Source organism: Balaenoptera ricei, chromosome 18 (assembly GCF_028023285.1).
Source record: "Balaenoptera ricei isolate mBalRic1 chromosome 18, mBalRic1.hap2, whole genome shotgun sequence".
Classification (NCBI taxonomy): domain Eukaryota; kingdom Metazoa; phylum Chordata; class Mammalia; order Artiodactyla; family Balaenopteridae; genus Balaenoptera; species Balaenoptera ricei.
In genome coordinates, this window is record NC_082656.1 from 83,858,880 (window position 1) to 83,886,310 (window position 27,431).

Sequence of the window (27,431 nt, forward strand, 5' to 3'; positions counted from 1 at the left end):
GGTCTTAAAATGGGCTTAGAGGCTTTTCTTAAGATTCGTCATGAAATAAGTATGTAATTTCAGCCTATCTTCTCCAGTCAAGTTCAGAACATCTTATCGAACTTGCTCTGACGATCAGGAACTGGGTTCTCCGGAGGCGAGTTACTAACATGTGGGAAACAAATGAATTCTTTCACAGCCTCTGGTGGCCACTCCTGGGAGCAGTGAAAGGGCTAATTTCCTAAATGGATGCTGGCAGGATTAACACCCCTAATTCCTTCAGGGACACTGGGCTCTCTCTTCCTGGGGTTCTTCCTGCTGTCATTACTCACCCACCCCGACTCTAAGTGGCTCTGCAGTTACAACCCACCATTTGTCCAAGCGCACGTCTCCATCCACACGACGAAGATGCTCGCTGACCGTGAATCAGGTGCGACCAGGACTTGGAGGCCCGTGGCTTGCTGCCCTCCCCGCTGCCGGTGGGGGTGGGGAACTAAAGATGGGCCCAGCTCTGAAGCCGGGAGATCGGGGAGCCAAGGAGACCGAGCAGCAGTGCGTCCAATGAATGGCAGAGAGGGGCCCCGAGTCAGTGGAGAGCCCCTCGGAGGACACGCGTGCCAGCTGTGCTTCCACTTCTGCCGAGTGTGACAGCCCTGCCGCCCGCCCACATCCCCCGCCGTCTTGAGTCCAGAGCAGGCAGCTCTGATCAGGGACAAGCTGCTGTCCCCAGGAAGCCTGCAGTCATCCGGAACTGCTTCCGGGGTTTTCTTTGTCTCTCGCTCTGGGAAGATGCTGAGTGGCCAAGAGCAAGTGGGAGCAGCTGGGGCCTGGCCCAGGCTTTCTGCCCCCTTGGCTGCCTTTCCCTGTGCAGCTGGCACACCCCACGCACTGTCTCCTTCTTACCGGTGCGGAGGCCATCCTCGAGGCCCGTGCAGGCCTCCGCGTCCTCAGCTGAATCTGGCCACGGCCAAATAAACGATACCCCGCTTGGGTTTGAAAGTTCTTTAAGCCCGCAGTGCTAGTTACCGGCAGCTCCCTTGACAGCACTCGGGATCTTGTTCCTTGTTGTATGGTTACCGGTAGACAGGTCTCCTCTACCCAACTAGCCTGAGCAATAGGTCATCCATTTTTATATTTCCTGCACAATATACTGTGGGCAACAACAGGTATTGCTACATAAATGAATCAGTAGTTGGTCTCTGAATGTTGCATTGACCATACATGGAACTCACTGTGAGTTCATTTACTGGGTTGATAACTATTTGATGAACAAGCATTTATTAAATAGATGAAAAAGAGTATTATGTCCTCACTTTCAGTAATAGAACATCAAAAAAGGATCAAGAAGGAAATAGAGGACTTCAACCACACTGTAAATCAGTTAGACCAGACTATAAAGAACACTCAGAAAACCAGCAGAACACACATTCTGCACGTGAAATAGTTAGTCCTCAGGAAAGACCGCATGTTAGGCCACAAAACGATTCTCAGTACATTTTTTAAAAAATTGAACTCATACACAATATCTTCTCTCATCACAACAGAATGAAACTAGAAATCAATATCAGAAGGAAAGCAGAAATATTTGCAAATACATAGAAATAACATACTCAAACAAACAATGGATCAAAGAAGAAATCACTACGGAAATTAGAAAATTTATCTAAGAAAATACTTAGAGAAGAATGAAAATGGAAACACAATATAGCAAAACTTATGGGATGCCGCAAAAACAGTGCTCAGAGGGAAATTTATAGCTGTAAATACCTACATTTAAAAAATAAAATTAATTTGAAAGAAACACCATGTTCATCGCAGCATATTTAAAATAGCCAATACGTGAAAACAACCTAAATGTCCATCAATAGATGAATGGATAAAGAAATGCAGTGTGTATGTGTGTGTGTGTGTGTGTGTGTGTATTTACAGCTCTTCCTCGACTTACAGTGGGGGTTATGTCCCAATAAACCCATCCTGAGTTGAAAATATTGTTAAGTCGAAAATGCATTTAGTACACCTAACTACACCATAGCTTAGACTGGCCTACCTTAAACATGGTCAGAACGCTTACATTAGCCTACAGTTGGGCAAAATCAACTAACACAAAGCCTATTTTATAATAAAGTGTTGAATATCTCATATAATTTATTGAATACTGTACTAAAAGTGAAAAACAGAATGGGTAGAAAGAAGTGTCTATCGGTTGTTTACCTCGCGACCTTGGGGCTGACTGGGAGCTGCGGCTGCCACCTTTGCGCAGCATCACGAGAGCCTCATCGCCAGCCCAGGAAAAGATCAAAATCCAAAATTCGAAGCACCGTTTCTACGGAATGTGCATGGCTTTCACACCATCATAAGGTAGAAAAATCATAAGTCGAACCATCGTTAAATCAGGGACCCTCTGTACAATGGAATATTATTGAGCCATGAAAAGAATGAAAACTTATCATCTGCAACAACATAGATGGACCTTGAGGTGTTATGCCTAAGTGAAAGAAGTCAGACAAACACCGTCTGATCTCACTCGTACGCGGAATCTCTAGAAAAAGAAGCTGACGGATACAGAGGTGGGGTGGGCAAAATGTGTGAAGAGGGCCAGAAGTTACAAACTTCCAGTTATAAAATACATAAGTCATGGGGATGTATTACAGCATGGTGACTGTAGTTAATAATACTGTATTGCATATTTGAAAGTTGCTAAGAGAGTGAAACTTAAAAGTTCTCATCACAAGAAAAAGAATTTTGTAACTACGTTTGGTGATGAATGTTCACTAGGCTTATGGTGGCGACCATTTCTCAATATATACAAATATATATGACTCATTATGTTATACACCTGAAACCAATATAATGTTATATGTCAATTATAACTCAATAAAATATTTCTTTCACCAAAAAAATAGATCTCAAATCAACAACCGAACTGTACACCTTAAGGAACTAGAAAAAGAAGAGCTAACTAAACCCAAAGCCAGCAGAAAGGAGGAAATAATGAAATAATTAGAGCAGAGATGAATGAAGTAAGAGTACAAAACAACAGAATCAACAAAACTAAAGTTGGTTCTTTGAAAAGATCAACAAGAGTGATAAACTCTGACCAAGAGTCCAGAAATTAGCTACACTGACTAAGAAAAAAAGAGAGAATACATAAATTACTAAAAACAGAAATGAAAGTGGGTACTTTACTACAAACCATACAGAAGGTAAAAGAATTATAAGAGAATAATACTAGGAGTAACAGTATACTGACGAATGTGATAATCCAGATGAAAAAGACAAATTCTAGAAACACAAATTACCAACGTTGACTAAAGAAGAAATAGAAAATCTCAACAGACCTATACAAAGTAGGGATAGAATCAGTAATCAGAGACCTCCCGGCAAAGAAAAGCGCAGGACCAGATGCTCAGTGGCAAATTGTACACCTTGTATGAACCCGGAAAACATTATGCTCAGTGAAAGACGTTAGACACGAAGGTCACAAACTGTAGGCTTCCTTTTACATGAAATGTCCAGGAGAGGCAAATCCTTAGACAGGATGCAGACCGGTGGTTGCCTGGGGCTGGCAAGTGGCGGGGTGCAGGGATCACTTAATGGTTTGCGGGTATTTTTCTGGGGTGAGTGTTTTGAAAAATGTTTAGAACTAGGGAGAAGTGGTGGTTACAGCCGTTGTGCCCTAAATGGCACCGGATTGTACACTTTAAAATAGTTCCATTTATGAGTGACCCCCATCTTTCCATCGTGATGGTAGGTTATTGAGATTATTTCAGTTTATACATCAAACCACTTTACACTTGCTTCCCCTTTCAGCCCCTGTTCCTGTTCTGCTGCCACATCAGGGCCCTCAGGGACCAGATCGGCCCCAGAGGTCGAGATTGTTGCAGATACTGCCTTTTGAGTCTGTCCCCGGATCTGAAAAGCATCTTGCTGTCTCTACCCGACGGCCTTCGACCTTGGGGCAGGGTCAGAGCTTGGCTCTTGTGTCACACTCGACAAAACACTGCCCCCTTCACCTGTGGGTTAAAGTGCCCCCGGGGGCCTCACTCCACAAGGAGGCCGTTGAGCCCTTGACTGGGCCACGGAGGCAGCTGCTGGCTGCCCTCTGTCAAAGCTGAGAGACGGAAGCGGGCCTCCGGCCGACAACCCCACGGCCAGGCCCACGGGACAGAGCGCCGCCCCCGGCCGTGCTTCCCCCAGACCTGCCTCCCCGCTCCACCCACCTGCACCCTCCTTCCCTCCCTGGGTCCGGATTTCTTAAGTCTGGGACTTAGACTCCAGGACAAGCGCTGGGCCTTCTCCCCGTCCCTCCCCCGACCCCCGGGAGGCCTGCCTGGGAGGAAGCCCTCCACCCGTCCCTCACCCCCAGGTGGCCCTCCTGAGGCAGGATGGTCACCCAGCTTTCGGGAGAGCACGCGTACCCAGCGGCCATTCCTGCTCCAGGGAGACACGCAATAATGACCGCAATGACTCAGAAGATTTGGTCACATCTGCATTTGCCAGAATTTCCAGCCCCTGAGGCCAAGCTCAGCACCACACGCCGACACCAGCCAACAGCCCCGTGGGCACCGGCCCTTGGCCCTTGCTTCGTGGCGAGTGGCACTGCATGGCCCCGCTGCTCGGACCACTTCCACGTCCAGCTTTGTCAGCTTCCTGGGCTGAGTCCCCAGCGAGTGTCCCAGAGCCCACGTCCTGGCCTGGGGGACTCCCCTGCCGTCGTGTTCACACAGACCCGTTTTCCTGGTAAAAGGATGCTCAGCTCTGCGGTAAAACCCACAAAACTCTGGAGGTTCCTGGAACAGGAAGCACTGTGTTCCTCCAGATGTTGTGAAACCTTCACTCCAGACGTGGCCCCGAGCAGTGAAAAGGGAATTGGAATTTCTGTTTATCCTTTTAAGTGCTGACTGTGTATCACGTCTTCCCAGCCAAAAGGATGCTTGGAGCAGGGGTCACCTGCGGGGGAGGGGGGGTTGTTTCCAAGGGCTCTTTCAGGGGACTGAGCCAGGGAAGGAGGTTTGTGCAGGGGGAGCGGCTGGGGGGGGGTCCGTCCATCTGTGGAGCAGAGGGGGAGCGGGCCTGGGTGAGAACTGAGGCCGGAGCTGAGGGTGGCGCCTGGAACAGAGACCCATGGAGCTGGGGAGGGAGGAGGCCGGGGAGACCGCAGCGGGCCCTGGGCCTCCTCACCTGTGAATGGGAACAAGAGGGCTGCCCCCACCCCGGCGGGGCCGCCACCCCAGGAAGCACTTGTGAGCTCCCATCAGCCGCGTGCCAGGAACACTCTTCCCTCAGGAGCCCTAACACCTCGCTGCCCACGAGGGGTCCTGGTCCACTTCGCTCCACGACCTCTGACGCTGGTGTTGGATGTCGCACTCCCCAGGTCACCGTCCCCCCCACCCCGCCCCCGTTCGCTCCAGGACAGGAAAGGGCTTCATGCCAAGGAGAAGGCAGTGTTTGGTTAGGGAGAAGTCCAGGGCCCTACCTTGGGAGGCTGGGATTTAGGCCGAGGTCAGAGGAATCTAAGCCCTGGCCGTACTAGCAGGATGGAAGAGCTCCAACCACCAGACGCAGCCTCCGGCTCAGCCAAGCGAGAGGGTTCAAGTCCCACCGCGGCCGCCCGCAGAGATGCTGGGGCCTCCCGGCCCTCGGGCTCCGCCCCCCGCCCTCCCCCGGCTACCTGCCTCTGCCGTCCCCGGTCCCCGCAGCTGCCCCTCCCTCCCTGCTCCCGCGTCTGCGGCCAGCACAACCCCGGGTAGCCGGCAGCTCACAGCTCCCGCTGCCCCTGTGCCCCAGGCTGTGACCCTGGGAGGGGGCAAGGCGCGGCGGGGTCTGCCTGAGGTCCCGCCAGAGGCCCGTCCGGGAGCAGCACAGCCCGGCGGGCGGAGGTGGGCTGCCCCTGGCAGGCTGGGGCGTCGCGTCAGCAAAATGGATTTACAGGACCGACTGTCAGGCCGAAAAGGAATCCTTGGCCGTCCTGAGCCTTCACAAGGATGGAATCAAACTGCATTCTTTGAAGAACGTTCAAGGGAAAAGTAATGTTCAAGGGAAAAGTCTGGCTTTTCCCTTGAACATTACGTCTATGAGACTCACTTTGTAACGTTGAGGAGAAACATTAATCAGTAGCCAATCTAAAAAAGAAATGGAAACATTTATCTGAGCCAACCTGAGGATTATAACCCAGGAGACAGTCTTTCAGAAGCTCTGAGGACTGTTCTGCCTGGCTGAGATCGAAGCACAGTTAGATACGTTTTTGAGACAAAGCGTCTTACGTCAAAGTCACACATTGACAGTGTACATCGTCTACCAAGGCGAGCAGTGGGTCACCGTGGCCCTTAGAGGATTGAGGAAGGAATGTTATCTCCTAAGGAGTCACCTTGCTGGCGCCAGGAGGAACTTGCTCTTTTTTTTTTGGAGAGCAGGCGTTCCTGCGTCTTCTAAGGGGCTCTAGCGAACGTGCAATGCGCGTGTGCAATGCGCGTGTGCAATGCACACTGAAGGGCAGGGCCAGTGGCTCAAGGGCAGGGAAACTTTTATGTTAAATCTACTTGTCCTGCCTTAACAATAATTTTATTCCATCAGTAGCTCCTGTGTTGGACAGAACTCCATCGTGCGGGTGGAGCGCAGTTTGCGGCCTGAAGCTGTCCAGGCAAGGCGGGGTGCAGGCCTCTGTTCTGGGAGGGGCGGTGGAGGGGAGGAGCAGGAGGGGGTTGCCAGGAGCCCCTTAGGTGGGGTGAGGAATGTTCTTTGTAAACTGCAGAGCACTCCAAGACAGAGATCGAGATCGCGGCTGTTCTGTCACTTCTATGTCGCTTCCCAGGAGTAACCCACGGGTCACCCGTGTGACCGGCATCCACTGCTCGTCCTCCAATGGCACCCGAGCAGGACTCGCGGAGTGCGGTCGTGTCATTGTCCCCGGAGACCCACGGCCTCTATTGAAGGATTCTTCCTTCTACTGACCTAAATCCCTCCCATCACAACAGGACGCCGTTCGTTGTGGGTTTCTGTTCACTTTTCAGCTTTTTTGAGCTATATCTGACATAAAGTGCACATATGTAAGATGCACACCTTGGTAAGTTTTGACATCCAGACACACCCGTAAAATCATCACCATAATCAAGACAATCACGAACGCATCTGTCACCCCAGAGTCCCCCTGCCCTTCCTGCTCCTCTTGCCGGGGGGATCACTAACCTTTCCGTCACTATAGGTTAATTTGCATGTTTTGGATTTTTCTATGAATGGAATTATACGTATGTATGTAGTTATGGCCTGACCTTGTTCACGCTGAGCACCCAATCAGTCATTCCTTGTTAGTGCTGGGTAGCTTTCCGCTGTGTGGATGGCTTAATTTATCCACTCACCCTTTAGTGGACAATTGGGTGGCTTCCAGATTTTGGCTATTAAAAGCTGTAATGGATATTCATGCACCAGTCCTTGTGTGGACAAACCTAGAAATGGAATGTCTGGGTTTAATTTTTTTAAGAAACTGCCAAACTATTTTCCAAGAGGGTTTTTCTGTCTTACACCCCTGCCTGCTGTCTACGGAACCCAGGCGTCCCACGCCCTCACCTCCGCTTGGCTGTCAGTCTTTTTAATTTTCACCATCCTAGTGGGTTTGTAGTGGTGTTTAGTTATGGTTTTAATTTGCATTTCCCTAAAGATGCTCGGTGCCTGTTTTGTGCTTCTTTGCCTTCCATATATCTTCTTTGGTGAAGTGTTTGTTCAAATCTTTTGCCCATTTTTAAATTGGATTGTTTGTCCTCTTATTTTTGAGTTGTAAGACTTCTTTATGTGTTCTAGATAAAAGCCTTTTGTTGGATGTATGTTTTGCAAATATTTTCTCCCACTCTATTGCTTGCCTTTTCATTTTCTTTGGTGTCTCTTGAAGGGAAAAATTCAAGATTGATGAAATTTAATTTATTGATAATTTCCACATAGTTTAAACTTTTGTGTCGTATTTAAGAAATCTTTCCCAAAGGGAAGGTCGCTATGATTTTGTCATATATTTCTTCTAGAAGTTTCATTGTTTTAGCTCATACATTTAGATCTAAGATCTCTTTTATGTTAATTTTTGAAATTTGTTAATTTCAGGTGAATTTTGTATAATTTTTTTGGAGTGAGCCAAGGGTTTTGAGGGGTTTTCTTTGCTTTGTTCTGTTGCACATGAATGTCCAGATGATCCAGTGTCATTTCTGGGAAGATTATTCTTTTCCTGCGAATTGCCTCAGCACCTTGTCAAAGTCAACTGACCGCATCTGAGTAGGTTTGTTTCTGGAATCTGTTTTGTCCTGATGATGTGTTGGTCTGTTATAACCATGACATGTCAGTCTTGATTACTGTTGCTTAAGATAATCTTGGGATCACGTAATATAAATTCTCCAACCTTATTCTTTTTCATGCTTGCTCTGGTTACTTTAAGTCTTGTGCATTTCTGTACAAATTTTAGAATTAGCTTGAATTTGAATTTCTACCGAAAAACCTGTTAGGATTTTGGCTGGGATTGTGTTGATTCTACAGATTAATTTGGGGAGATTGTCATCTTGGTGATTCTAATAGTATTGAGTCTTCCACTCCATGAAGTCAGTGCTTCTTTATTTACTTAGGTCTCCTTTAATCTCTCTCAGCAATGTTTTTACATTCCTGGTGTATGGGTCATGTGTGTGTATCTTTTGTCAAATTTATTTCTAAGTCTTTGTATTTCTAACTTTGTCTTTTGAATGAATTACAGCTTCACAAGGAGTTGCAAAACAGTACCGAGAGGTCCCACGTACCCACCCCTTGGAGTCCCCAAGTGGTGGAAACTTACGTAACGATCGTAAATCATCAAAACCAGGAGCTGGATGTTGGCACAGCACAGTTAACTAGACTATGGAGCTCCCTCGGTTGGGCTGATTTTTGCAGGTTCACATTTTCCTTCGGGTGTGTCCTCATGCAGGGATTCTGTGCCATGTAGATTCCACAACCACGTTCAGGACACAAAACTCCTTGGTCCCCACAGAGGACTCCTTTGTGCTGTTCTTCCCCAACCCCTGGTTTCTTCTCCATCGTGATAATTTGTCATTTCAGGAGCATTGTGTAATTGGAATATGCTTCCTTCCAGGATGGACCAAGGCTCTTTTAACCCGGAAGGACCCCTGGGTGTTTCCAGGCTTTAGCTAACACAGTTAAGCTGCTGTGAACATTTCTGTACAGGTTTTGTGTGAATGTAAATTTTTATTTCTCCAGGATAACCCAGGAGTGCAATTGCTGAGTCATGAGGCAGATCTGTGTTTAACTTTTTAGGAAACTTCGAGGCAAACAATGGATGGAGGTGAGTCAAATGTGGGGAGTGGTAGGACATGGACCAAATTTAGAAGAAAGAGTCACGAATTTTCCTTCCAAAAATCTGCTTTTAAAAAGAAATAGACCTACCATATATGGTAAATCAATTTTCAACAAATGTGCCAAGACGACTCAATGGGAAAAGAAAGTTTTTCTAACAAATAGTGTTGGATCCGCTGAACATCCTTATGGGGAGAAAAACATTGACCGTTATCTCATACAACACACATGCACACAAATAATTCAAAATTTTAAATTTTGATTCAAAATTTACTGGTAAATGTAAATTCTAAAACTATAAAACTTCTGCAAGGAAACACAGGAGAAAGATCTTTTGCTTGGGGTAGGCAAAGATTTCTTAGAACACAAAAAGCACGAAACAATTTTAAAAATGGATCAGTTGGACTTCACTGAAATTAAAAACTCGTGCTCTTAAAAAGACACCATTAAGAAAAAGAAAAGATAAATCATACACAACTCTACAACCATCCCACCCCGAGATGTTTACCCAAGAAAGAAAAACATATGTCCACACCAAGGTGTGAACATGAAGCTTCCTTTGGAATCAGTAAAACATGAACAAACCACATGTCTGTCACCTGGTGAACACACACAGATCATGGTGCCATACAACTCAGGGCTATTCAGCAATAAAAAGAAGAAAATATGTGTGATGATGGATGTGTCTCAAAATCATGATGCTGAGTGAAAGAAGCCCACGTGTGTGGTTCCGATCATATAAAATTCATAACCTGAAAACTAGTCTGTTTTGCCCAGAGGTGGATGGCTGGCTTCTGGGGATGGGCTGGAGGGGCTGAGCTGCCACCCTTCGGGGTGATGGAAACGGTGATGGTTTCTGGGCCCAAACACACGCCCAGACCTATCAAATTACACACTTCAGGTACCTACAGTTTATTGCACTTTAATTTTAATTCAATAAGGTTATACCCAAGGAAGAAGTACTTTAAAAAACATAATTAGGGGACTTCCCTGGCGGTCCAGTGGTTAGGACTCTGTGCTTCCACTACAGGGGACACAGGTTCAACCCCTTGTTGGGGAACTAAGATCCCATATGCTTTGTGGCACAGCCAAAACCAAACCAAACCAAACCTAAAAAACTAAAAAAAACGAAAAAAAAAAAATGTGACTAGACGGCCCAGGGTCAGACCCTCCTGCCCATCTGGCTCTGGGCTCTGCCCGGGAAGGCCAGCGTGGCCCTGGGACCGTAGGCTGGGCGCCTTGGACGTGCAGTGGGCTCTGCCTTCAGATGTTTTCATCCACCACCCCGTCCAGCCCTCCCCACAGCTCGCGGGAGGCTCCTGCCCGCCTGCCTGCAAGCCGGGGCCAGCCTGGCATTCCAGCCAGATCTCTGTCCGCTCCCTGGGCAGCCCCGAGCACGTCCAGCACCACCTCCTGGGGCCTCGCCGACCTGGCCCGCCTCTGGCTGCAGTGCCCGGGTCTGGATCCGCCCTCCTGTCACAGCACCTGGGCCTGCTTGTCACAAGACCCTGGCCGTGGGCCTGCCCGCTCTGCACAGCGCCCCGGCCTCGGATGACGCAGTCAAACTCACGGCTCCTGATGGGTCACTCGTGAAGTACTGACCAGTTGGTGACGTGGTGGCACCTGCTAGGTGCCCTGGTTGAAGGTCTCCTGCAGCCACCAGGAGGGAATGTACAAGAAGGGGACCCACATCCTACAGTGGGACGTGGGTCACCCGGCCCTGGGCAGAGTGAGGGGCGGTGCGGCCCAGGGTAGCGGCCCAGGCTGTGGGGAAGCGTCCTGGGGGCAGGCCTGGGGCCCAGCTCGCCTGTTCTCCTCTCCCCCGCTCAAAGGAGCCAGTGGTTCTTCCCTCTCCTTCTGACCTCAAATCCCCCTCAGTCTTGCCCGAGATCCTGGGCACGAGGGCGGGGGGCCTGTCCTCCTCGCCTCCCTGGGGTCTCGACTCCCGGGTCAGGACCTGGTCCCGCAGGCGTGATGCCCCGTGATGCCTTCGCCCCAGGACCTCCAGCTGCTTGGAGGAAAAGTGGAAAACAGCTCCCCAAAGCCTCCTTTGGCCCCAGGCCATTGTTTTTTCTCCTAGCAGACTTGGCCCCCATGTGCTATTTAACCAATAAAAGTTTGGCCGCTGTCCCCCTGCTGTGAAGTGGGGCCCTGGCTGAGGCCAGAACAAACAGAGCCTTGGGTGGCTGGCCTTTGGCCCAGCTGCCGCCTGACTCCCCAGCCCTTGCTTTTGTTGGATTGTCCTCTTAAATCTCGCAGAAAATCCAGCTTTTTCCTCTTTAGTGGGGAAAAGGATTGGTAGCCTGGTCCCCCTGACAGCTGTCTCTCAGCAGCCAAACTGGGGGCTGCCGGCCACCGGGCATCCTGTGTTCTGTTGCTGTGGCAACCACCGTTTGCTGTAAACTGCGTCGTAGGCTCCGGGGCTCCTGGTTGCGCTGTGAGCTGCTGGAGGCCGGGGTGTGTGTTTTCCCAACCCCCCCCCCCATCCCCCCGGGCCCTGGAGAAATGCCGGGAACAGAGGGGGCTGCACCAATGCTTTGTAAGAGGGGAAGCAGCCATGAGCCTCCCCCATGCCAGGCCCAGCGCCAGATGTCGGCTAAAACCCAGCAACTTCGCAAACTGTGATCACAGTCGAAAAAGCCTGGTGCTGCAGGAAATATGCACAAATGAATAGCATCTTAAAATCCAGCAGGGCTGTGTAGGACTGAGCTGGTGAAAGGCAGGATTCCGGCCAGCGTGAAGTTCCTCAGCACTGGCAGAAAAGATGTCCACGCACAATAGGTTTTCATCAAGTTCAAAGGGTTTTTCAAGAGCCCAGCATTAGAAAAGACAGACATGACTTAAGTGCCAGGAAGTGCAGGCCCGTCAGGGACCGGCTGGGGGCGATTGCGGGTTCTGAGCAGCAAGGGTCAGGGGGTGATACGGACCCCCGGTCCTGGGCTCTGGCCCCGCTGCCCGCTGAGCCCGTGCATGTCCAGGCCGAGGCCAGATGTCTGCGTGTCACAGCCCCGAGCCGCCGGGCAGGCTGCAGGGTCCTGGCTCGGACTGCGGCCCCGGCCTCCGTGCAGACTCCTAGTAGAGAAGCCGGTCCCCAGGTGACTGCAGCAGCCGCGGGCGAGGGGCCTCTGGCTGCTTAGTAAATGACCACAGGCTTCGCAGTTCAAGATCCTGCCGACACAGCGCCTTCCCACCTGGAGCTGGGGGTCAGCCGTGGCCTCACTGAGCCTCGCGGGCCGCAAGGTTGTGTCCACCAGATGCTCCGTGAAGGCCGGCCTCCCCTGCCAGCATCGGAGGCCCGGCCTCCGAGTCCAAATCCAGCAGTGCAGCATCTCCCAGCCTCGCCTGTCTCTGGGCCCCGACCTCCCCCTGACCAGGACCCGGTGTGTAGACCGGGCCCACCTGGATACCCTGGGACAGTCTCCCGTCGCAGGAACCCCACCTTAATCCCATCTGCCAAGTTCTTTTCACCAGTGAGGCGATGTACCCACTGGTCCTGGGGTTCGGGGCAGGGGGTCACTGCCAGACAGGGTATCTACGTGGCCCACCCTGCACTTTATGTTCCAGGAAAGGTGCTCTCCTCTCCCGTCTCCACATCTTAGCTCAGCCGTCCCCACTGCTCAGCACCCCTTCCCAACGGCCCTCACCTGCTACCCCCTTCCCTTCTGGAAACTCAGCTTAGAGCGGGGCCTTCCTGAGCCCGGGGGGGCCAGCCCCTGCCCTGTGCTCGTGGTCCCCGTGACAGGGTGCAACGCCCAGAACGGGGGTGGGGACACACCTGTGGGCGTGCCAGACCAGGGCCTCCATAGCCCCTCGGTGAGAAGCCTTGAGGCTGCCTCAGTTTCCCCAGCTGTGAATCGGGAACAAGCGCAAGTCCTAGCCCCTGTAGGAAGGCGGTGGTCAGGCCCTGACTGACCTCTCAGTCTGGAGTCCAGGTTGCCTTATATGTGCTGTGTGGCCCGGGCCAGGGTGCTGACCTCTCTGTGACCCAGCCTGTCACCTGCAAAGCAGAGCTAATGGCAGTCCCTGTTCCAGACGTTTTACATGAGGACCAAACGGGTCATCCGTCTGAGGTGCTCATAAGCGTTCCTCCTCGTCGGGGGAAGGAGCCGGGGTCTCGGGGAGCTGGTGTCGGGCAGGGGAGGTCAGCCGGGCTTTCCTCAGGAGGAACGTTTTCACACCCCCAGCGTCAGGGTCTCCTTTCAGGCAAGTGGCTGTGTGTTCTGGACTCACCCAGGGCACCCGAGAGCCGAGGGTGCCCCAGACTCTGGGAGCAGGCCCCGCTCTGCCCCCCCGGGACGTGGGGGTGGCCGTGGGCCCACGGGGCCTGCCGGAGCCTGCGGGCTGCCTGCCCCTTCCTTCTGCAGGGCCACACCCTCCCCCCAGGCCGCTGTGGAGCCCCCGCGGAGGTGGCCGGGGGCGCACGCATGGTCCCCAAACCGGACCAGCCTCTGCCCAGCCGGCTGGCCTGGAGGACCCCCGGCAGCAACCTGGGCGGAGAGGTTGCCCTTGGGCTCGACCAGCGTGTCAATTTTCCTATTAGAACGTCCTTTCAGCGTTTCCAATTACGCCTTTAACCTCCCCTTTGAGTGGGGCCCAGGTCCTCGGAAGAGCGGCTGATTCACCACTCTGCAGGGGCAGGGAAAACAGTGAGGCGAGCCCGGAACATCTAGTGGGGCCAGAAAGCCAGGAAACGCTCCGGAATTTAGTTAATTAGAGAAGTAAGAGCGTGTCACAGACACAGGGCACACCCTGGAGGCGCTGCCGGTGGCCACAGATGGGACCCTGTGAGCAGCGAATGCGTGGTGATGGGGCCTAACCCACAGAGTAGCATGTGTGAGAGCCGCGCCGATGGAAATGGCCGCCTGGATAAACAAGTGAGCAGGGACAAGGACGGCCCTCCTTTCGGGAGACCTTCCATCGGTAAGTAACGGGGAAAGAGGGACACGGAAAATTAGCTGGGCGAACTCACACCAGCCGAAGAGAGACCTCAGGGGTGTGAGGACGGACACCCCCCTGGGATCGCTTACGGGGTCGGCGTGGCTCCCACGGCTGGTCCTCGAGTCCACAGCGCAGCCGGGTCGCTCTCTAAGGTGGGCGCCGAGCACGGGGGTGCTGGACAGACAGCCCCCTGTGGCAAGCAGAGCCCTCACCGGGGGGGCCGCTGGTTTAAAGGAGCTGGGCAGGTGGTCAGCTGGGCAGGTAGTCAGCTGGGCAGGTAGTCAGATGGGCAGGTAGTCAGCTGGGTAGGTAGTCAGCTGGGTAGGTGGTCAGATGGGCAGGTGGTCAGCTGGGCAGGTGGTCAGGTGGGTAGGTAGTCAGGTGGGTAGGTAGTCAGGTGGGTAGGTAGTTAGCAGGGTAGGTACACAGATGGGTAGGTAGTCATCTGGGCTAAGTAGTCAACTGGGCAAGCGGTCAGATGGGTAGGTAGTTAGCTGGGCAGATAGTGAGCTGGTTCAGTAGTCAGCTGGGTTAAGTAGTTAGCTGGGTTAGGTAGTAGCTAACAAATGTGGTCAGCTGGGTTAGATAGTTGGGCTAAGTAGTAAGGTGGGTTAAGCAGTGAAGGGGGTTAGGTAGTCAGCTGGTTGTGTAGTAAACTGGGTTAAGTTATTAGCCGGGTTAGGTAGCTCCGTGTTAACTGAGCACCCCTGCAGGGACAGCCGGTGCCTGAGCTGTTCTCTTTGTCTGTCCTGTCAGGGCAGAGGTTTAAACCGGAGGCAGGAGTAGAGCTGCTGCTCTAGCAGGAGGGCCACTGGGAAGGGTAGCGTGTGTCAGCAGCTGGGGCTGTGCAGGCCGTCCTGGGACTAGTCAGATGACACACCCAGTGCCCCCTCGCCGCCTGGCTGCTTGGTGACCTCAGTAACACCAGGGCTGCCTCTGTAACACCCTGAACTGTCTTGGTGAAAACAGAGACGTGAGGGTTGGCGCTCCAGGCCAGGGCAGCCCCTGGTTTGGGGGGAGGCAAAGGTGATGGGAGGAAGTGGGACAGGCTGGAGGTCCTGAGGCGGGTGGACACAGCTCAGGGCTATACACGAGTGCACTCTCTCTCTCTCTATGTATATATAGTATATACACCCACAAGGAAGCCGCAGGAAGTGAGGTCAGAGTTCCTTGCTTGGAGGAGGGTCTGTGTGAACCCTGAAACTGAGGGCGTCCTCCGCTCTGGACAAGCGAGAGGCAGGCTTGCTTGTAGGGTTGGGGCCGGTGACCCCGGGGCACCGACCGGGGCTTGCTTACGGGCTTCTGCCTCGAGGGGGGGGCAGTCGTGCAGCCCCCAGGGCCCCCGACAAACCCAGAGCCAGCAGCCAGACGGGGTCGGGGAGGCAGGTACCACCGGCCGTCTGAAGAAGCAGGAGGTCTTATTCCTGCCCAGGGCGGTCACCAGGCGCCAGGCAGATGGCTCCTCGGGGAGCAGGGAGCCCAGGTCTGATGGTCTGTTCCTTCACCGAAGCTGATGGAGTCCAGGACGAGTGAGGGCTTGGACAGATGTGAGGGTAGCTGACGGTAGCCCGGGCAGGGCTCGAAGGAGCGTGCAGGGGTTGGGCTCCCGAAGGACCTGCTGGAGGCCAGGCGCTCCCCGGCCCAAGCGCCCGCGCACACGTGGGCTCAAGGACGTCCCGTGTCTCCCGCTGGCTGCACCCTGGCGTCCACGTCTGAGTCTCCAGCTTCTACATCACGGCCCCGTGGAGCTTGTCTGTGGCTGACAAGGGCAGGCCCCAGACACAGAGCCAAGCAGATGAGCGGGGGTGTGGGGGGGTGTGGGGGCGTCCTCCGCGGCTCTGCTACCCTGGGGCTCCCGGGTCCTTCCCCGCCGCCACAGTCCCTCGAGGGCAGCGCTGCGCCATGCTGTCTCCATGCCTGGGGAGGGACAGCACAGAGCCCCGGGCGGGGGATGATTTGTGCTTTCCTGGCTCGCCCCCTGCTCCGTAAGTCTGGGATGTCAGCACTGGCCACTCTTCCTGCCCTTCCCAGGAACCAACGTCAGGTCTTGGGACGCTGGACGCCCCAGAGAGCAGCGCCAGCCCCGGCCGGGCTCAGGATGCTCCGCTGTGGGGTCTGGGAGAACCACTTACTCCCGAGAACTGGCGTGAAGTTCTCAAAAACCTGTCCAGATACATCATAGCTGGAATACCAGGCAGCCCCTCACACCGACCCCGAGAGCAGGCGAAACTTGTGGGTGGCAGGGCCGTCTGGGCCCCCTGGGTGGGATGCAAACTGACACCGGCCAGGGCTCCCGCCTGTGGGGCAGGACGACTGCCCGGCACCCCTGCAACCTCCGTCCCCGCCTCTGTGAGCCTCAGTGCTCCTGTCTGTAGAATGGGTTCATTCCACTCCCTGGCTTGTCTCAGGCTCCATCAGGGTGGAATCCATCCAAGTGCTGCTGCTGTCGCCCCAGGGCGCGCTCCCCAGCTCCCCAACACCCTGCTCCGCACAGGACAGCCTGCTCCACAGTCGTGCTTATCAGGACCGGGAAGACCTTGGCCCACAGACTGTCACAGTGGGCCGGGTCCGTGGAGGAAACGTCCTGTGTCCTGCGTTGTGAGCGCCACACTCCTCTGAAGACCCATCCCAGGTCCAGGCAGATGGAGGGGGACCGAGGCGGAGTCCAGCCAGACCTCGCTGGGCTTCCTGCAGCCCAGCGCACGTAACTGAAGAAGAAGTCAGCGCCTGGAGGAACTCCCCCCACCCCCAAACCCCGCCCAGGACAGGGCTCTCCTCCTCTCCTGCCCTCAGGGCTGCCCCCGGCCCGCCCCTCTCCCAGGCAGCTGGTAGAGTCCTCAGGCACGTTGCACTCTGGGAAGGGACAACTCATGGGACAGGAGGGGATGCTTTCCCGCTGCACAGCCCGGGCTGGTCCTGACAACCTCTGCGTGTTGCTCTGGTGAGCCTCTCACCTCCAAAGGCTTTAGCAAGTGCCCCCCTCCCCCCGGTGGCCAGGCCGTCCTTACTCAGCTCCATCCTCCTACAAGTGGGCCCTCCATGCTGGATGTCACTAGGGACACCAGGGAGTCCAGAGAGACTCAGGGCACCTGGGGACATGGGAACCTGGGGACATGGGGATACTGGGGGACATGGGCACCTGGGGACATGGGGACACCTGGGGACACTGGAGGGATACTGGGCACAAGGGCCTCAGGATGCTGCCGTGTGAGTGACCTTTGCGTTTGTGTTTTGCTGTGTGAAGCACGTCAGGGCATCACGGGAAGCATCTATTTGGGGGGTGGGTTTCCACGTGAGCCAAGTGTCGTCCACCCTCGGAGGCACCCAGGACTCTAGACAGAGGTGCAGGTCTGTCTGTCCTACGGAGCTCGTGGGGTCATGGGTCGCGAGGTCATGGTGCGGGGAGGGCCAGTGGCCAGGACACTTGACCGCCGGGCTGCGTGTGAGCTACATGCCTTAGACTGGAGGGCGTGGCAGCCGTGCACACGGGGCCTGGGTCAGGCCTCACTCTGCCCGACAACAGACGGCCCCCACCGCATTCCCATTCTGACTGCTGCTTTAGTGAGTAGAGGAGAGTTAAAATCTCTAACGGTGATGAAGCATCAGGCCACGGCCGCCTCCTGGTGAAAGGTCTCGGAGGATGACGTCCACGCTGAAAAACAGAGAGAGGCTGTGAGGGCGCCAGCCCGCCGCCAGGGGGCGTGCGGGGCAAGCGCGGCTGCCGTTCGAGGCGGGATCAGGGAGGACGGGGACGCGTCCCTGTCACGTCCCTGTCCTTGGAGCAGCAGGAAAAGACTAGGAATCAAGGGCAGCAGCAGCAACAGCATACGCTGGTTGGCGCGTGGGCACGGCGGCCTCTGAGGGCAGCAGCCGGTGGGAGGCGCCATGCTAGTGACCCTTACCCACACGCAACTCCCGGCCTTCCCGCTGCCAAATTGGGACGATAATAGGGCCCACCTTGTAGAATCAGTGAAGTGAGACCCGCCGAACGTCTGGAGGTGTCACATGGTCACCGCTGCTCGCCGCGCGCTCCCCGAGCCCCTTCCTCGCCCAGCCCGCCATCCACGTTCCACGTGACTGCACGCTCTTTAGCAGGTGTGCCCCGTGCCCTGGGAGGTGTGGCCCCAGAGCATCACTTTTCAGATGATGGAGCTCATTTTCGTGGGGCTGCGTGCAGATAAAGCAAGACGCACCGCACGCCCACTCTCGTTTCCCCCTTGGAATGGAAGCTCCACGAGGCCAGGGTTCGTTCAACCGTCGCCATGTCCCCAGCACTTGGAACGGTGCCTGGCACGTGGTAGGCTTTCAGCAAACATTTACGCTGATATTGGGGAAAGGGCGTATGACGTAAGGAAAACTTGTAAAAAAAAAAAAACTGGTGCAGTGTGATGCCAATTTTGTAAAAAAGCTTTATTTACCCATCTCCATATATAGCTCTCTCTACATACATCAAGAGAGAGAGGAAACACTCAAGAGAAATAGATGGAAATTCTAACTGATAATCTGAAGGTAATCTGACGAGATGACAGGCTGAATGCTTTTTGCTGGTTCCCACATTTCCCACAGTGAAAACGCATATGTGATTTGGGGGAGAATACTAATATTGGGAGAAGCAAGCAGGAGGCACTGGCGTGGTGCTCCAGGGCCCAGGCAGGACGGGCGCCAGCGTGCGGCTGGCGTCCGCCAGAGGCGTCGGGGCCGTTCCTGCCCCAGGTTGGGGGGGGCCCCTGCAGCCTCTCATTCACTGGTGTCTGAGTAGCTGGGGGGCCAGCGGGGACGGAGGAGGAAGCTGGGTCAGGCGACAGGGGGCCCAGGCTCTGGTGAGCTTGCATAGGCGCCCCTCCAGGCTGAGTCGGGGGACCCTGAGGACCGGGGCCTCCGAGCAGGGGGACGCTGGGGGGCAACCCTCCCTAAATGTAAACACCCGTCTTCTGCCTGCAGGCCGCAAAGGCCAGGCTGGCCCCCCGCTGAGCTCCAAGTGCCGCGATGGGCAGAAGCAGCTCCGACGGCCACCAGGGCGGCTCAGGCGGGAGACTCCGGCTTCCCTCCTGGTCTGACGTGAGCGCGTTGAGTGGCCAGCGGTGAGCTAATGGTTCTTACTGCCCTAGATCGTACAGCTTCCCTCCAGGTCGTCGGCTCTTCTTAAATCCGCAAGGCCCGCGCCACGCCCTCGTCACCCCTGGGACTGGCGTGCCCCCTGGCGGGATGCAGAGGTGGGCGACACAGGGCTGTGGTCGGGCTCCACGGGGAGCGCCCGCTCTATGGGCCTCGGCGGGCCTGGGGGCGCCAGAGCGGAGGCCCCAGGGCCGCGTCCACCCGCCGGGCTGGAGCTTGGCCCGTGGGCAGGAGACAGGAGCCGCCACCTCCACACCTGCAGCCGGCCCTGCAGGTTCCCACGGCGCTGCCCCGACCGGCTCCCTGCAGGCACCCCAGCCGACACGGGAGGTGAAAGGTCACCACCAAGCCAGCCGGGTTGTGCACACGTGTGAGGCCGCCCTGCCCCCCGGGGGCCCCTCCATGGCCAGACAGGTGGCACGTGGCTCTGAACGAGGCCAGCTGTCCGCGGTGGCCAGAGATGGACATCATGGACAGACCAAGGGCGAGGGCTGGCCGGGGGCCGGTCACCCTCCTGGCCTGTTGTGGCTGAACCCCGGGACTCCAGCCCAGAGAGCCTCCTCCTCCGGCGGGTTCTCCAGAAGCTCCTCTCGCTGCCCTGCTCGGTGGCCAGGTGCCGGAGCCAGGAGCTGCCACCCAGCGGGCAGGGACAGGGGCCACTTGCTCGGGAGGGCGTGCATGGTGAGAACGCGCAAGTGTGCCTGCTGCTGGGGACCCGTGGGCCACCGCGTCCTTAGTCTTGGGCTGAACCACAGGAATGGCCTGGGACAGGCTGCTGCGCCTCCGCTGGTTGAACAGAGGAGCCTCGAAGCCCGTCGGGTCTCCCTGGTGCGGCTCCCCGACTCCTGACACCCCTCCCCGCTCCCGCAAGCAGCACCTCCCTGCGGCTTCATCTCCTCCACGTGGCCCTCGGGGCTCCCAGTCCCAGCTGCAAGGACGCCTGCCCCCGGTGCTTGGGGACCAATGCCTGGGGTCCCGCCGTGCCCTGGTGGCAGCCCTCGTTGGGGCTGAGTGCGGGGCTGCGCGACCACTGACCTGGGAGGTGCGGCCACCCGTGCCGTCTGTCCCTGAGCTGCATCTCCCCCTTAACTTACATTTCACGGGACAGGGTGAGTGGAAAGAAGGGACGGGGCCCCTGGAGAGGGACAATGTCTTCCGTTCGCGCTTTACTGAGCCCTTTTTAAAGGTGGTGTCATCACTTCGTGGTGGTGGGGACGTTCCACGTGGGGTGGTCACGGCACCAGGTCTGCGTGGCGTCTCTCAGGGCAGCTGCCTTCGTCCCTCGCCCCTCCCGGCCTGGCCGACCCTAGGAGACAAGTGGAGGCCTCGGTTAGACCCCTGGCCAGAGGGGGCGGGGCTAGGGTGGGACCCAGGAGGCGGCCTGGCCCCCGCCCCCTTTCTACTTCCTGCCCCTCCAGGCACCCCCTTCGGGCCCCGGCCCATCTCTGAGCGTGAATTACCTTCTCCCGGCTGCTATGAGCTCTCCCCCACCTTCTTCCTGGTGGAGTATGGGATGCAGCACACCCAGCTGGTCCCGGTCCTGGAGACAGAGCGGGGCGGGGTGGGCGGGTGAGAGAGGTGCCCCCACCCCATCCTGCCAAGGCCAGGGGGGCCGAGGGCCTGCCAGCCAGAGGCGGCTCCCGGCCGGTGCAGAGCCCGGCTTGCCCTCCCACCACCACCCCGGTGTCTCCAGCCCAGGAGGGACCCCTTGAGCACAACAGACCTTGAAGGTCAGCGGAGCCGAGCCGCCCCCTCCCTCCACTGCCCAGCTGCGAAGAGGCGCTGCAGGGGGACGGTGCCCAGCCCAGCGTTGCCCGAGCATCGCAGCCCGTGCCTGTCCCTGTGCGTGGGCTCTGGGGGTTCCACTTCCAGCCAGGCTCTGGGATGAGGTGGCCCCCTTCCCTTCGCAGGGACCTCCACGGCTCGGTGCCAAAGCCCCCCAGCGGGCAGCTAACGGGCTGCTAGTGCCCTAGGGGGCTGGCTGGATAGAGGCGGCTTAGCTCTGAGGGAAACTGAGGCTGCAGGTGAGCAGGGCAGACAGGAGGCCCCGCCCGGCAAACGTCCAGGCCAGGCCCCTGTGGGGCAGACCCTGTCCTGCTGTCCAAGCAGCCTCCAGCAGCTGAGGCTTGGCTCCTGGGCACGGCCCGTCTGCAGGTTCTCTGGGGCAACTGAGCATGGCGGGTGGGGAGCCTGACCAAGAGGCCGAGAGGGCGGGCCTGGGCCCGCCTGGCCTGGGGCAGAAAAGGAGCTGCCAGGCTGCGTCCGGTGTGGCCGAATCCATCACCACGTCCATCAGGAATTGATGAGAAAAACAGACGTCTGCTTAGGAAAGACCTTCCCATGTCAAGCATAGATTTGGTTTAATTTTTTTTTTTTTTAATTTTTAAATTAAAAAAAAAAATTTATTTTTGGCCATGTCACGCAGCTTGCAGGATCTTAGTTCCCCAACCAGGGATTGAACCTGAGCCCTTGGCAGTGAAAGCGCGGATACCTAACCGCTGGACCACCGGGGAGTTCCCCAAGCATAGATTTGGGAGCATGCCGGCAGTCCTGACATCTTGGTGAAAGCCACACGGCCGGCTGTGTGAGCAGAGATCAGGAGAGACGTGGGGTGACACTTCCTAACAGGAACGCTCTCCCCCAAAACACACAACCTGGGGAAAGGCAGTAACAGCAACTGCCAAATAAGCAAAGGGCTGTAACACTAGAAACATTCACAGCTGGCAACCCAGGAAAACGGCCCGAGGAAGGCCCTGTTCTCCCGAGGTCCGGCCTCTGCTCCCGATCTTCCTTTGGGGCCACGTGCTCCCATGAAGTTCCCACTGTTTCCGAGAGGTGGCACTTGCATATTTAAAAGTTTTCCTCTGTGTTGTGCTACTTCACATTGTTTCATTTATTTTAAATGACCGCGTATCAGTTTTACAAAGTAAATAGAGAAATTTTTCTTTTAAAAACTGTGCAAGCAAATTAGCCAAGACATTAATGTGGTTGTTAATTCAGAGTGGTGGAAAGTGGATAAATTGCTATTTTCTCCTTTGTGTTTCTCTGTATTGTTTAAAATACCATAGATCCACGGCCCTGGGCAAGCGTCTCACCTGCTCCCAGGCGGCTCGCAGCCTCACAATCTCTACCCATAGGGTGGAGGCGGTCAGGACAAACGCCTCCCGCCCCCGCCCCCAGGTCCCTCTGCCCTGCTGAGCCAGCAGCCACGTGTGACGGGTCCCCCCACTGCCTGCGGGACCAAGGGCTGTGACCTTGGCAGCCAAAACCCCGAGCTGCACGGTGAGGAGACCCTCCCACTCTCACCTCCTCTTCTTCTTCCCACCTTTCCCTCCCTCCTACTCTGGCCCTTTTGTTGGCCGACAGGGTGGGGAGAGGGGTCTAGCTAGGGGTGAGGTGGGACTCACGGGGATCCTGCCTCACCCCTCCAGCTGCAGTAAATGCCTGGGTCTCTGCGTGTGCCCAGGAGGAATCAAAAGCCCGGGGCTCGCTCTGCCCACCAGAAACCCTGATGGAGGAAAAGCCTCCCACCTTCCCGAGTGTGAACCCCTCACTCACTCGTCCTCTGAAAAATCCCCCATGTCCATCTGGGATCGCTTCTCTTCTTTCATGGCACATGTGATCACCTGTGGGATGTGGTGGGTGTAGTTGAGGGGACAGGGAAGGGGGTCATGACAGGGACCAAGGCCGGACCTGCTGAACCTGCCCAAGGACGAGATGGGGCGTGGAGACTGCCCTGAGCGTCCTCCCACGAGACGGGGCACCGTCAAGTGGAATTTCTAATTAGGGGACCCTGACCAAGGAACTGTGCCCTTGATGTGAGCTACCATGACCTCTGGACTGTAGGTCAGAAGACCTGGGCCCTAAGTCCCAGCTCTGCCCCTGACTGATTCTTCTTGAGTGCTTGAAGCCTGTGGTGCCCCCGTGGTAGCCTTGTGTGTGGAGGCAGTCAATGACCAGCTCTCTTCATCATACAGCAAGTTCTGAGGGCAGATACAGAAGGTGCAATCTGGAAAAAAGCAACCCCCAGGTAGGGGCTTACATTTGCCAGGAGAGAATTTCAAAAAACTTCCAAAGAGATGGCTGCTCACTATAGCAAAGAAATGGAGAGTATTTGTGTTGGAAAGGCCCAATCAGGCCATGGGGTTAACCCCTTCCTTTCACAGAAAATAGTGATGATGATGGTGATGATGTGACAATGGTGCTGGTGATAATGGTGATGATGATGGTGATGGTGGTGCAGGTGGTGACAGTGGTGATGATGATGGTGAAGACGTGATGATGGTGGTGATGATGGTGGTGATGTGACAATGGTGCTGGTGATAATGGTGATGATGGTGATGGTGATGGTGGTGATGTGATGATGATGGTGATGATGATGGTGATGATGGTGGTGATGACGGTGAAGATGTGATGATGATGGTGATGATGACCGTGGTGGTGCACGTGGTGATGATGGTGATGATGTGATGATGGTGGTGATGATGGTGGTGTTGATGGTGAAGATATGATGATGGTGGTGATGTGATGATGGTGATGATGATGGTGGTGATGTGATGATGATGGTGATGATGGTGGTGATGATGGTGAAGATGTGATGATGATGGTGATGATGACCGTGGTGGTGCACGTGGTGGTGATGGTGATGATGTGATGATGGTGATGATGGTGATGATGATGGTGGTGATGTGATGATGATGGTGATGATGGTGGTGATGATGGTGATGATGATGGTGGTGATGTGATGATGATGGTGATGATGGTGGTGATGATGGTGAAGATGTGATGATGATGGTGATGATGGCCATGGTGGTACACGTGGTGGTGATGGTGATGATGTGATGATGGTGATGATGCTGGTGAAGATGTGATGAAGGTGGTTATGATAGTGATGATGACCGTGGTGGTGTAGGTGATGGCGATAGTGATGAAGATTATGGGGATAGTGATGCTGATGGCGATGAAGATGATGATTGGGGTGGTGGTTTTGATGAAGTTGATGGTGATGAAGATAGTGATGACGGTGGTGGTGGTGTAGGCAATGAAGATGATATCTAATGCTGGGACTTTCTGGGTACCAGGCAGTGTTCTGATGGTGTCACAAAACAACGCTGGGCTGTGGGTGCAACTAAGATTCCCATTTTGCAGATGAGAAAACTGAGGCATGGAGAGGTATGGTGACTTGTTTGAGCATTCACTGGAGAGCTGTGGAGGCCGGGTCTCCCAGCTCCTCAGCTTGTGCTCTTTCACCACCACCGCACAATCTCACAAGAGGTTCTCAGGGCCCCTGGGTACCTCGAGGGTTGACCCAGGCCCTGGAATCTATGGAGGTGCAGGAATGTGTGTGGGTTGGCGTGAGGGAAAATGAGAAAGAAGCGAGGTGCTCTCTGGTCCCCTGGCCAGTCTTCAAACCCCGGGGCCGATCTCTGCCTCAGCCTCCAGCACACCCATGCCCGGGGCAAGCTCCTGGGGTGAGGTGGGAATGCCGCATGGCCCCAAGTAAGGCGTTTCCTGGTGGGTGGTTTGGCTTTGTCAGCTTTGGGTTTTTTACCTCCTCTGCTCGGTCTCCCAGATCAATCTCCACAAACACAGGTGGTTTCTGTGGATGGAAACCAAAGAGGCGTGGATGGTGGGCTTGGCTGAGCCAGGGAGGCACACAGATTCCTGGGAGGGAGCGTGGGCTCTGGGCCCGTGGTGGCCAGGGTCTGGGCGTTACACTGAGACCACCAGACACTGGCCGTGTGTGGTGGGACCTGCTGGCAGTGTGGTTGATGAGGTGTCCCCGGGCAGAGGGAGGGGACGGATGTGGCCTCCCCTCTCCCTGGTCACCTCCCATCAAGTCCCTGAGAACTCAGAGGGTCTCCCCCACCTTCGCCCCCTGAGAATCAGGGCCAGTGATGCCCAGAGCTGGGTGGACCCTCCAGGCCCACTGCAGGCCTGCTCACCTGGGCAGCGCCCAAGCTCTGCCTCTGCAGACCCCCTGCCCCGCTGCCCGAGCTGCAGAGACACACAGTGAGCCGTAAAGGCCTGGGGGGCTCAGGTGCAGTGGCCCCCAGGTCTCTGACCAGGCACCTTGGCTTGGCCCAGTGGTAGCAGTTTAGTCAACACTGGGAGAAGTGATTTGGGGAGTGGAGGGGACCCCAGGGGCCCTGGACGCAGGCCAAGCCCAGCTCCCTCCACCCCCGCACGCGGATCGGGAAGGGGAAGGAAAGCTTCTCTCGGACAGGGTCCTGTGAGCACCGCTGCCCCCGGGCTGTGGCGGGCCGGGGCTGGGCCTCCCTGACAAGGGCAAGCTGAGGGTCACCTCCTGTCGGGGCCGCCGCTCCCTCAGCAGCTGTGCTGTTTGGCAAGCCGCGGTTAAGGTGCCCCGGCACCAGCCAGGAGCACAGAGCTGGACGCTGAGGCAGCTCAGGCGGGGCCTGGTCCAGCCGGCGCGTCCACGGCAGGACTGTGCCTGACAGGCCTCCCCCTCTGACTTCTGTTACTAAAGTGAAAAGCTCTTGCCTCTTTCTGCAGAAGGTCACCCAGCTGTACGGACTCTGGCTCCCCTTCCTGTAAGAAGACACCAAACAGATAAACAGAGGCAGGACTCCAACGGGCAGGGCCGGCAGCGCGTGCACATCAAAGGACCACGGCCTGACCTTGGCCTCCAGGGCACACTTGTCTGTGCTCTCCCTGCCGTCCGGCTCCTCCTGGCCGCTGGCCTCGGGCTCTGCCTCCTTCCAACCCCCCGGCACCTGCCCAGCGGCGTCCTGGCGCTGCTCCAGCTCGTCTTCCTCCGGGTTTGCCTGGCTGCAGCGGGTGGAAGCGGGGTTTGGAGACGACGTCTTCCTCCCTCCTGGGCACCAGTGCCCCTGGGTCAGCAGGGCGGGGCTGGCGGGCGGTGGGCGAGGCAGACCCAGGTAGAGAGGTGGGCAGAGCGGATAAGGACACGGCAGGGCTGCTGAGCTGGTCTCCCCGAGGAGCCGTCACCCCGACCTGCCCCAACATGAGGGACGCCGGCAGCCTCGGCAGGCTCTCGGGTGAGATGCCATCTGCCCGGAGATCCGAGGGGGAAGGTCTGCAGCGATAGGCGCCGGCCCCAAGATGCTGGGCCGGGGGGATGCCGGTGGGGGGCTGCTTGAGGCCCTGAGAGCCCCCTGGGTCACCGGCCCCCGACCCTCCCATCTGAGCCTCGAGGTCTTCTCCGGACGCCCTGGCCTCCCTCGGGCCCGCCCCCAGGTCTCGACCCTGGCGCCCACTCCCACCCCGGCCTGCCGTGTCCTCCTCACGTCTCTGCACAGCCGCCTCCGCTGGACCAAGGCCACTCACCAGCGGGCATCTTCCGCGTCGCTTCTGAGGTCCTTCCCCTGATCTTCAGACTCTGAGGAGGAAGCAGCGGGTCTGTCGTCAGCCTGCGAGGATGCTGACGGGCCACCTGCGGGGTGTGGGCGCTGCCGCCCCAGTTCTGACCGGCATTCTCGCGCATCCCCGGCCCAGGAGGCCGCCCGCCCCGACTCTTCACATCAGCACTCTGCAGGCCGGTGCAGGGCATCGAAGGCCCCGAGCTGGGCCAACGCCCACTCCCCCCACACACAGGGTCCCTGCCCGCTCCGTGGCACGCGGCGGGAGGCCTTGGCGTTGCCTTTGCTGTCACTGTGCCGGGCGCGGGACCCCTTGCGTCCTCCTGGTGGCAGCAGGTGGGGTTGGAAGCAGCAGGAGCTGAGGGCCAGGGCGGGGGCCTCAGCCTGCGGCCAGTGGAGAGGGCGACCCAGCCCCGGAGCTGAGATCTGAGCCACACCATCCCCTCCAGGACGCTCCTCCTGGCTCCTCTGAGGGGCGATGCCGGCGGTGGGAGTCCTCTGGCTGGGAAAGGTCTTTGTCCGGTGGGGAGAAAGGGGCACAGGATCCAGCCCGGCCTCATGCATGGAGCGGTTCTCAGTAAACAATTACGGGGAAGCTGCATTTTGGTGACCTCGGCGGGACAGCGTGAGCCTCGTGAGCTGTGAGCTCTGAGCAAGACACCGGGGTTTCCTGGTGAAACGCAGGCTTCTGCTTCTCGGAGGTCGCAGACCTCAAGGGAATTTCCTACCCCCTTTGGGACC

The 27,431-nt window shown here is 56.4% G+C and overlaps 1 protein-coding gene across 1 annotated transcript; it reads right to left on the bottom strand.

The window, feature by feature from the left end:
* Nucleotides 1-20,079: 20,079 nt before the first annotated feature.
* On the bottom strand, nucleotides 20,080-26,815 carry C18H13orf46 (chromosome 18 C13orf46 homolog). Its single transcript, XM_059902909.1, has 8 exons — nucleotides 26,659-26,815; nucleotides 26,326-26,381; nucleotides 25,989-26,201; nucleotides 25,852-25,899; nucleotides 24,899-24,946; nucleotides 22,906-22,973; nucleotides 20,808-20,887; nucleotides 20,080-20,653 (listed from the first exon to the last, which is right to left on the bottom strand). The coding sequence occupies exons 1-7, from the start codon at nucleotides 26,813-26,815 to the stop codon at nucleotides 20,821-20,823; spliced, it is 657 nt and encodes a 218-aa protein (XP_059758892.1). The 3' UTR covers nucleotides 20,080-20,653; nucleotides 20,808-20,820.
* Between the last annotated feature and the right edge of the window lie 616 nt (nucleotides 26,816-27,431).